General features: G+C 39.0%; 1 protein-coding gene and 1 pseudogene across 1 annotated transcript; one reads left to right on the top strand and one right to left on the bottom strand.

The window, feature by feature from the left end:
- Window positions 1–994: 994 nt before the first annotated feature.
- On the top strand, window positions 995–5,042 carry LOC121971838 (phenylacetaldehyde reductase-like). The gene is made up of 6 exons (XM_042523307.1): window positions 995–1,182; window positions 1,371–1,540; window positions 2,557–2,745; window positions 3,640–3,802; window positions 4,500–4,686; window positions 4,813–5,042. The coding sequence occupies exons 1-6, from the start codon at window positions 1,068–1,070 to the stop codon at window positions 4,955–4,957; spliced, it is 969 nt and encodes a 322-aa protein (XP_042379241.1). The 5' UTR covers window positions 995–1,067; the 3' UTR covers window positions 4,958–5,042.
- On the bottom strand, window positions 4,992–6,761 carry LOC122040966 (annotated as a pseudogene).
- Between the last annotated feature and the right edge of the window lie 4,417 nt (window positions 6,762–11,178).

Raw genomic sequence — 11,178 nt, 5'->3', positions numbered from 1 at the left:
TAATCAATACCCAAAACTAATATATATCTTTCAATTCTTCAATTGAAGAAGATAAAACACAAACATACTCATAAAATTGTAATTCGGATATCAAAACTAATTTTATTCAAGCTAGCAAAATGGACAATACCAATAATTATAATAATTTACCCATTCATACCCTAAAGTACAACCCTATAGATTTTGAGTATCAAAGTGCTTAAATTGAGTACATTACTCAGTTTATTGATAATCACTACAAAATTTACACATATATCACATTTCTTGAATAAAAAAAGATGCAATACAAACTCATTATAAATTACAATACAGACACCTAAACCTAATTTTATTGAACCTCACAAAATTAAAAACACTAATAAACTAAAACACCCATGAACTAAAACACTCATGAACTAAATCTTCAATCACATAGGAATAACAAATTAGTCGAAATCTAGAATACTCAAATTTTATTTACTGATGATTCAAGGGTTTAAGATGGTTTAGTCGAGTTATGCTGCCTCTCTGGTTTTTGCCTTCAATGTCGATGGAGATAGTTTAGAGATGAAGCCGAGGAGTGCGTCATCGATTGTTTGGAGTCGCGGAGGTGGAATGCGTCGTCGAGATTTAGAGTTGCGAAATGATGCGTCAGATATTGGGAGAGAAAGGAGTAGTTGTGCGTTTTAAATCTAAACGAGAATAATATGATAATTTTACTAAGATTAGAGAGCTAAAATAAATAAATTGATTTAGTTAAGTATTGCGAATAAATTTATACTGATACGAGACGGAATGTAAATGTTAAAATTTGGATAAATAATTTTCAGTTAAATTAATTTATTTTAATAAACCAGCTATAATATTAAAATTAAGGTATTCTTGGTGATGAACTGTTTGCCTTTTGAAACTGCTTACGCAACTGCTTACGCATAGCAGCCCAGCCGGGCCCCACTACTCACTTATCTGTCGCCTCGGGTATGTACCACCCGTTCGCTTATTTATTTGGGCTTCTTCAGCTCCTCGGCTGTGCTCGCCCCCCTTCGCTTCCTTTCGTTAGGCGATCGACAGCAAAAGCGATCGGCGGCATGAGCAACGGCAAGATCGTGTGCGTCACCGGAGGCTCCGGGTACATCGCCTCCTGGCTCGTCAAGCTCCTCCTGCAGCGCGGCTACACCGTCCGCGCCTCCGTCCGCGACCCCGGTCAGTTCCCTTTTGTGTGCCCATTCCTTTCCGCATTTTCCAGTGCTCGGTCCGAGATTAGGTTTTCATTTGATCGCTCGGCCCGATCCCTTGAGATGGATCATTGTTCCCGTGTTTAGTGCAAGATCTTACACGATTCGATCATTGGAATAAAAAAAAGGTTTTATGTATTCCTGTCGAGGTTTAAGATGATCCGAAGAAGACTGAACACTTGCGTGCTTTGGATGGGGCCGCTGAGAGACTTCATTTGTTTAAAGCCAACTTACTAGAAGAGAATTCCTTTGATGCTGGGATTGAGGGTTGCGATGGTGTTTTCCACACTGCATCTCCTTTTTACCATGCAGTCACTGATCCGCAGGTTTGCGATTGTGTTCGTTTAAGTCAAACTTATTTGATGTTATTGGTGGTCATAATCTTTAACTAGTTTCTTTTCTTAAGGCGTTTGTTCCTTATGCATGTACTCCTCACAAGGTTCTGAACAGTTTGTTTGAAACAATAATATCTCAAGGAACTGGAATTCCAATTCATATGCATTGGTAAACAATTATATTAAAATTAGAATTATATTGTCAAAATTGTTTGGCTTTCAAATTTGATCAAAATTAGTCATATCCGTGTTCAAAAATTCTCTCAATCTCCTGAGGCTATGCTACTCTTAAAACTAAATCCGGCTATATTTGATTATCATTTTCTCACTTAAATTCAGACTTAATCGAATAGAATTCAGATTCATACAAAATTTCTGATATTGGAATACTTTAACCAGTGTCTTATTTGAAACAAGCTTTTATGATCCTTCTAAAATAGTGGATAACCCTAATAGCCAATGCTAGGGAAATGTCAATACAATTGTAGCAAAAAGGTGATTACGCTCACCCCAGACGCCTCTTGAAAATGTGAGTACAACCCTTGCAAATGTCAGTATAGCATTTATATAATGGTGGTATAATTCATGAAAGTGTGTAACATCATGTTACACGTAATAGTTAATTTTACCAAACATAAATTCAACTATTGTTCAATCACATCTATTATCCGTGTACTCTGAATTATTTTATCTTGAATCTTTTACAAAATGATTTCCTGTGTGTAGATTCATGTTATGGAAATGTTTTATATTTTTCTGTGCATGCCAAAATAGCTTATTTACAATTTCTTGTCTATACAAAAAAATCAATGAAATAAATTGAAATTCTTGACTTAGAATGTCTTGATATGATGATCTTCGAGAATTCCGTTAATTCTTGATGAAGCTTGTATGTATGTCACTGCTTACTCTTCTTTTTTATGTCAAATATCAACATAGGTTATTGACTGTCAATTTTCAAATGGGATTGAACAATAGTAGAATTGATTTTTTTTTTCAACCTTCAGGCTGAGTTACTTGAACCAGCAGTGAAGGGGACACTCAATGTGTTGGCTTCCTGCAAGAAAGGTTCCATTAAAAGGGTAATTGTGACGTCATCAATGGCTGCTGTTGCCTACAATGGTAGACCACGAACTCCTGATGTGGTAGTTGATGATACATGGTTTTCAAGCCCTGAAGTTTGTGAGCAGGATAAGGTAACTGAAAATATAGACAAATAATATTTCCATCATTCCCTGCCATAGATTCGTTTCTCAATCTCCATCAGAGCAATGCTCATCATTCTTTGAACAAGGCACATTAGAAACTAGTGTGTTGAGTTAATGCTGACATACACTTTAGGCATCTTTCTCATTCGTCAGTATTTCACTACACACACAAGAAACCTGTTTAGTTATGGGTTTTAAGATGGTTGTGTATGTGAATTCATGACCCACTCTCTTGGGCATGTTTAGACAAATATATTGGTCCTGTCCTGCCAACCAACTTTCTCTGATGTTACCTTCATTAGACAACTAAACTGAAAACATCATGAACCAATCTTATATTCGTCTTTGTAATAATGTGTGTTTTTTTTTGTCTAGATATGTCTGCCCCATTGCCACAATTGCATATAGATAAATTATTTTAAAATTCAGTCATTGAAGTTGTTGAGGTATTTTAATTCCATTGCTTATGAATTATTTGAAGCTTGAAAGGTGTTGTATTACCTATTGAACATATTATTTATCATGCATGAACATTGTCTTTGAAAAAATATATAGTTAATCATCTTTGCTATGATTGATTGATGGCATAAACGGGTGTTGGAAGATAGGTTGTCTTTTTACAAGTACAAAGGTATTTCTTCAGTCTATAGATCTGTGTTACCACAATTTAATGTGCTTCATGAATTAATAAATCAGAGCTTCCCTTTGATACAGTTAGTCACTTTTGCATCATATTCAATTGAAGATCATAAATTCAGAATATTTATATTTGTGTTTGGTAGCTCTAATACATTTGGTACCAGGAAATTCTTTATATTTAAGAAATTTATAAGATATGGTATATTCTTTACATTATCTAAGATGATCTTTAAATTGCTTCAGCAATGGTACGTTCTCTCAAAAACCTTGGCAGAAGATGCTGCTTGGAAGTTTGCTAAGGAAAATGCCATTGATATTGTCACGATAAACCCAGCAATGGTCATAGGTCCTCTTCTTCAGCCAACACTAAACACAAGTGCTGCTGCAATCCTTAACCTGATAAATGGTATAATGCTGTTTGAAGCTTAATTCTTTTGAGCTTTCCATTTGCCTATCTTACATGGAATTTTCAGCTGGACCTTTTTTTCTTTCGTTTTCACGCCAGTATTTTCTCTCTATTAGTGGAATGACAATGGGTACTTGACTCTTGACATGCCTTACTTAAACCCTGTTATTCTATGTATGATGTGCTACAAGAAGTTCTATGTTACATCAGTGTTTGGCATGAAAACTTTCAGTGCAATCTCATGAAAATGCTTGACAGATCATATAATCTAGTGTCTGAAGCTTTGCCCCTTCAATTTCCTTGACTCTGGAAACCATTTAGAATCAAAGACTCACCATCACGCTTCATTGTTCATTTCACTTGGACTGACTTTTTTTTTTTTAAGGGATAAGCTACAAATAAGCTGGGTCCAATAAGCAAAGTAACTAGGTAACCAATATGGATCCGTTGTATCAGGTTAACTTGTGAAACTGTGATCTGATGACTCCTTTGTTTGCATATGAAAATAAATCGTTTCTTTACCTCTGTGTACACAGTAAGTAACAATACTAAACACACTTACGATATGAATTCCTTGTATATATAACATTGACATATTATTTAGTACGAGATTTGCACTATTCTAAAACTCACCTAATCTATCCAGCTCTGGTGATTGTTTTTCATAATGGTTCTCTATTTTGGTTCATGATTTCAGGTTCAACTACATATCCAAATCTATCGTTCGGGTGGGTTAACGTTAAAGATGTAGCCATGGCACACATTCTGGCATTTGAAGTTCCTTCAGCCTCTGGAAGATACTGTCTAGTTGAAAGAGTTGCTCACTACTCAGAGCTTGTGAGGATTATACGGGAACTTTATCCTTCTCTTCCGGTGCCCGAGAAGTAAGTAACCTATTTGATTTTTGTTTTCGCCATCATGGCTTCACCAGTCTTTTTTTTTTTTCCTTTTTCCTTTTACTTTTTCTCACATGAAAATTTACAAAATTTCTGAATTTCCTACAACCCCAGGTGTGCTGATGACAAACCCTTTGTGCCAATATACCAAGTCTCCAAGGAGAAGTACAAAAGTTTGGGACTTGACTACACTCCCATCGAAACAAGCATCAAGGAAACTATTGAAAGCTTGAAGGAGAAAAACTTTGTTAATTTCTAATGTTTTTAACCAGGCAAGAAAGAGAGCTTTTATCGTAGAAGTCTTTGTTCTTCCAAATAAGACTAAAGATGTGGTATTCAATGTTTCTGGTGTGTCCCAATTGATGAAACCAATTTAGTAAGTGAAACTATATTAATTTTCTTATTTTAATAAAGACACTGTTAATTTACAACTCTCTTACATCCTCAGTAGTTCAGACTAAATTAAGCAAACTCATATAATAGAACAAAACTTTAGAATCTTCTCTGCAAATGCAAGAAATGAAGCAGAATTGATGGGGTTGGAGGAAAGATGGATCAATCCTGGGATTCACTCTTCCTGTTGCCGCCACCATCAATTTGCTCAAGGAGCTTTCCAGCCTCCTCATCCATCTGGGCTGCTTTCTTCTGCCCCTCCTTGGCTTTGGGCGCCTGCAGCTTGACGTGGTTGTAGTAGGCCACGCCGAGGAAGGCGATGCCATAGCCAAAGAGGTTGATTGTGGTTATAATGTCACGGATGACGGACCAAGAGAAGGCAATGAGGAGCCAGTCCTTGACTACGCCAGCGACGTTCATGGTGAGGGCGGAGGTCTTTCCGACTAGGAGGAAGACGGCGAGGTTGAGGGCGAATGCGCACAAGGAATTGGTGCCGAAGATGACGAGGTCGGGATGGAAGGGCGCAGAGGCAGAGCGGTCGAGGAGGACGGGGAGCTCGACGACGGACCAGGGCACAAGGAGGAAGGCGAAGCGGCAGGGGGCGATGTAGTAGAGGGAGGTAATGGGGTTGAGGGAGATGCCCTTGGAATTGAGGAGGATCTGGATGAGGACAAGGCGGGTTGCCTCGAAGGCGACGGCGGCGAGCTGGAGGGCGGTGGGAACGAAGCGAGCCTCGCGTAGGCTGCGATGGCGACGCCGAAGGAGATGGAGAGCATGTTGAGCATAGAGGAGGATCTGAAGGACTCCTTTTCGAAGAGGACGCCGATGAAGTAGACGGCGACGGGCATGAGGGCCTTGAGCATCTGGATGAAGGAGATGGAGAGGTAGATGTAGGCGGAGTTGGAGAACCAGAGGGAGAGGGAGCAGAGGGCGCCGATGGGGAGGACGGAGGAGAGGTAGAGGGCGCGGGACATGGGCGGGGAGGAGGGCGGCGCCACCAGGCGGAGGACGCGGACGAGGAGGAAGGCGAGGGAGGAACAGAAGGCCATGTGGATCATGGTGAGGGAGATGGGGAAGGGCCAGGCGTACATCTTCGGGCCCAAGATGTACTTGTTGTAGACGATGACGGTGAAGCTGAGGAAAATCCAGATCGAGACATAGGCGTAGGAGAGCAGAACCTGCTTGAGCACGCCTCCGCCGCTGCCTTCGACGCCGCCGTTGTCTCGACCCAGGGCGGCGATGATAGATCGAGGGCGACGCCGCCGCCTCTTCCTCTTCCGCCGCTGGGGGTTGAGAAATGGAGGCGGGGATTCAAAGAAGTTAAGAAGGGGAAGAAGAGGAATTGATGGGGTTCGGTGCGGGAAAGATACCGGTGTTTCTGTTTATTTAGAAAGCAGAATAAAAATAAAAATTATATACATTGTCAAAAATAACATATCAGACTTTTTATCGGGGATTGAGAATGTCACGGGGATACGAGAAAGTGATAGTTTGGTTAAAGTAGTTAGGAAAAAAGCTAAATCGATCAGGATCCTAGAGCATCTTGGGCGTCCCATCTCTCGCTCTGTCTCTTTGGCACCTTCAACTCTTTGGTGCCTTGCCTCTTCTCCTTGGGCTCTCGATTCATTGGCGCCCTCAGAGTCCTTGGCATCCCAGTGTTCCCTCTCCATGGCATCCCGACTTCAAGGAAGAAGTTAATGTTCGTGTTAAATTTTGGGATTTAAGACTATCTTAAGAAGAAGATAATGCTCATGTGGATGTCAGGATTTCAAAATGTTTCAAGAAGTAAATTGTAAAATATCGAAAAAAAGACGAATAACTTTAAGAAAATTTTTAGAAATTTTTAAAAATTTTCTGATCTCGTATGACGGATTTAAAGGGATAAATTTGTAGGCTTAGGAAAAATTTACTTAGAATATCCAAAAATGAGAGTTGATTGAGGAATTTAACCTATACTTTAATTAAAAGGACCTAAGTTATAATTTCCCTAATCCTTTTTATTTTCCTCACCTCCAAGCCCTAGCCTCTCTCGACGTCAACCCCTCTTCTCCCTTCTCCCCTCTCCCCTCTCCCCTCTCGTGAAGCCTTCTCCTCTTCCCTGATCCCTTCGTCTCCCCCAACCCGACGACGCCTCACTTCCTCTTCTCCAGCGCGTACAAAACCTACCGGCCAAGCTTCTTCTCCTCCTTTGCATCGCCTCGCCCTCTCCCATCTCTCTCTACGTCGTCTCTGCCCAACCTCGCCGACGTCGCCCGATCGCCTGCGAGCTCACTGCCGGCAGTGCACCACCTCACTGAGCAGCCCGTCGTCTTCCTCCCCGAATCGTCACTTCACACGAGCAGATCTTCAGCCAAGGAAGGGGAAAGGCCGAGCCCTAGCCGACGATCCACCATCAATCTCTCACGGCTTCCCCGATCTGTCCCTCTCCGAGAGATCTGTCCCAGGGCGTCGACGATCCTGGGCATTGGGTACTATCATCATCGTCACAAGTGCTGGGCCTCCAAGGAGCATTGATCACCGGGGTATCCAAATACCGGTTGCCACATTTGAGGCAACGATTATCTCCAACATACAGTTTAAGGATAGGAGCTATACTAAGTTTTGACTGTGGATGAATTACATAGAGGGCAGTAGCTTCATCGTTGCTCTGACTAAGGTTTCCAGCAGCAGCTTCTCTAGCTGTGATTCAACAGAGAAGGGCTAAATTGGATGAGTTGTTGAATTGGATTCTTATTTTAGTTTAATCTGAATTAAGCTAGAAAGATTAGGGATAATTGGTCTAAGTGGTTGTTCGAAACGGTTGAGATTAAATGTTGAATTTAATCTAGGTTTCGAGTTAGATCTGATTTATCGAGCTAACCGAGATTAAATGATGACTTTGGGTTTCTTGGTTTAATAGGAATTTGATTTAGCTACTGGATACATATTAGAGTAGCTAAATTATATGTTTGATTTGCAGGACTTTGATTCGAAACGAGCGTCTCGACTTGGGATCTATTTCGGATACGATCTCCATTTTTTAGGCTGGTACCTTTGACTTATCTTTTTGATATTGTCATTCTGATATGTTTAGTAGGTTATAACTAGTAGTAATAGTTATGTTTATATATACTTGGTATGTCACTACTTGATACTCGTAGTACGCTCATACTTTTATCTGTTATGCATTTATGATTATGTCCTTCTGTTTCTTGCATTGTGTACTTATGTAGTGGCATACAGTGCATTTTCGGATACAGGTCTAGCTACTAGCTTATACTTGGCATGTGTACCTTGTTTATACTTGGCATGTGTACCTTGTTCTTTTACTTGACATGTGTACCTAGATTTACTACTTGGCATGTGTACCTAGGTTTACTATCTGACATGTGTACCTAGATCATTGTTATGGACTTGGTTTTCCTTTTGGTACACATTATGAGGAGATTGATATTTTAAGGAGTTACATGCTTAGTGTCATGCACCATTTTTGCATACTGAGCAATTGTTAGCTCCATTATTGTTGAGTACATCGCTAGGGATGGCAACAGGGCGGGTCTAGGGAGCGTTTGACCAATCCCAAGACCCACCCCTCCAACAAAAATTTAGACTCGGACCCGCCCTGCCCCGGCCCACCCCCAAAACTCGACGGGTCTAACCCATTGGACCTGCCAACCAGCCATACATCACACAAAAAAATAATAATACATATTTAAAGGAAAAACAGTTAAAAATAAGTTAGAAACCAAAACAAACAAACAAAAATATTCATTACAATCCTAAAGTTTGCAACCGAAAATAATAAAAATCTATTGGACAATGTCTGAGTGGTCAGCAATATGTTCCTCATGCTCATATTCTTCTTCCTCGTCAAGCATTGTTGGACAATTTGATAAATTACTTGCAGTTGAAGTACCTACAATAATAAATAAAAAAACTGTATAAATTTTGTTATACATAATATTATAAAATATAATAAAAAATAGTACTTTTCATATCATTCCACAACCAACGACGAGCAGACATCAATGCCTCCAAAGTATCTGGATGAAGCCAACTACGATGAGGACGACCAATCTTCCACTATCACTAAAAGCAAACTCAAATGCAACTGTTGAAACTAGGATGGCTAAAATATCTCTTGCCATTTTTAGTAAGTTAGGATATTTAACTCCATTTGTCTTCCACCAACTTAGGATGTCAAAATTTTCAGCTCTTGGCAAAACACTTTCTCCTAAATATGTCTCCAACTTCAAAGTTGTGGAAATCGAAGTAATATGATCTGAATTAGCCATAAATTGGTCATACTTATGTAAAGTGGCACTCACACGACCAAAAACACAAGATGATGATATATTCCCCACGGCCACTAAACTTCTTGCACTCAAGCTATTTTCCTTAGTTTCAGTCCTTGATTAGTAATCCAATAATAAATCATAACAATTTTGACGAATCTCATCTACCTTTTATTGTGACCTTTCACCATAGATCCGTGAAAAGTAAAATTCAACCAGTTTCATTTTGTACCTAGGATCTAGAACAGCAGCAACCCCATCATAATATGGCAAGAATCCCAATATTTTTCATACTTTCCTAACATCTTTTCTGTCATACATTTGATCATGATCTTTGGACTATTCATCCACTCATCTAATTGTAATTTGATATCACATATATTTGGAAAATAAAAATTAGACGTGGGGTAAAGTGTACCAGAGAACATCTTAGTCACCTCATAAAATATTTTCAACTTATCACAAATTTCAATTGCATGCTCCCAATCTTCATCGGTTGGAACATTCTTGTACTGTTTCTCTCGACATTTAAGTCGTGGAAACACATCTCGATAAATTATTGCAGTTTCTAACATCAAAAAAGTAGAATTCCATCGAGTTTTGTAATCAAAAGATAATTTTTTAGTACAATCAATTTGCAATTAACGCACAGTATCTTCAAACTTTTCTACTTTTGAAGGTGAAGCAGTCCAAAATATGATACTATCCCATATTTTCTCAATTCCATCACTTATAATTTCCAATCCATCTTTGACAATCAAGTTCAAGATATGAGCACAACAACGCATATGAAGTGCGTTTCCATTTAGTGTCAAATCTTTCCTTGGGAGCTTCTTTGAGAGAAGACAAAGCATGGCATCATTGGTCGTGCAATTATCAACTGTGATTGTTGACACTTTGCGATCAATATTCCAATCCAAAAAGCACTCAACAAGCTTATCAGCTAGAATCTCAGCTGTATGTGGCGCTGGAATATATATAAACCTGCAAAAAAATTAAATACCATAAATTATTTTCTTGTTTCATATATATATTCTTAAATATAATTACCTAGAAATAAAATTGAACATACCTCGAGATAACACTTTGTAGTGTCCATGAATCATCAATAAAGTGCCTAGTAACTGCCATGAAACCTTTTTTAGTATTGTTTGATGTCCACATGTCAGTTGTGATTGCAATTCGACACTTAATCTTGCCCAACAATTTGTAGCACTTAGACTTCTCTTCATTGTAAATCTTTAAAATATCACTTTTCAGGGTATTTCTTGAAATCGTCTTAAAACAAGGTTGGAGGCTAGCAATAACATCTCGAAACCCCTCATGATCAACAATACCAAGTGCATAATCATGCAAAATGACCATCCCAGCAAGCTTATACCTTGAATCCTCTTGGCTGAAAATATGGGTAGTCAAGTCCTCACTTCCACAAGTTTTCTTGCTTGCCATGAGACTTTGCCGGATATCCATATTTCTGGGACGTTTTTTACAAGTCTTCTCATAATGTTTTAACAAATGTGTAGTTCCATGGCTTGCTGGAGCTTTGAGACGGGCTTTACAATAGTTACAGTCTACGAATTGAATATTTTCAACCGTCACTCTCAAAGTGGTTCCAAGCCTCTGAAGTGTACTTCCTCTGCCACTACATTTAGAAATACCATCAACTCTCAAATCATTACCACCATCATCATTCTCAAAAGTGCTTTCCAATACATTATTATTTTCTTGAAGATTTATAAATGCTTTTTCAGATTTCATATACAAATAAATAAACAAAGAATTATAAAAAAAACTCTCTAAACAAATGATTAAA

Source organism: Zingiber officinale, chromosome 1B (assembly GCF_018446385.1).
Source record: "Zingiber officinale cultivar Zhangliang chromosome 1B, Zo_v1.1, whole genome shotgun sequence".
Classification (NCBI taxonomy): Eukaryota; Viridiplantae; Streptophyta; class Magnoliopsida; order Zingiberales; family Zingiberaceae; genus Zingiber; species Zingiber officinale.
This window is presented reverse-complemented; position numbering and strand designations above follow the sequence as displayed.

Bases quoted from the DNA above. Each gene is read 5' to 3' on its own strand.
- LOC121971838 (XM_042523307.1), top strand. From the start codon at position 1,068: ATGAGCAACGGCAAGATCGTGTGCGTCACCGGAGGCTCCGGGTACATC. The intron at 2,746-3,639 runs GTAACTGAAAAT...AAATTGCTTCAG, and splicing joins AAGTTTGTGAGCAGGATAAG to CAATGGTACGTTCTCTCAAA. The intron at 3,803-4,499 runs GTATAATGCTGT...TCATGATTTCAG, and splicing joins AATCCTTAACCTGATAAATG to GTTCAACTACATATCCAAAT.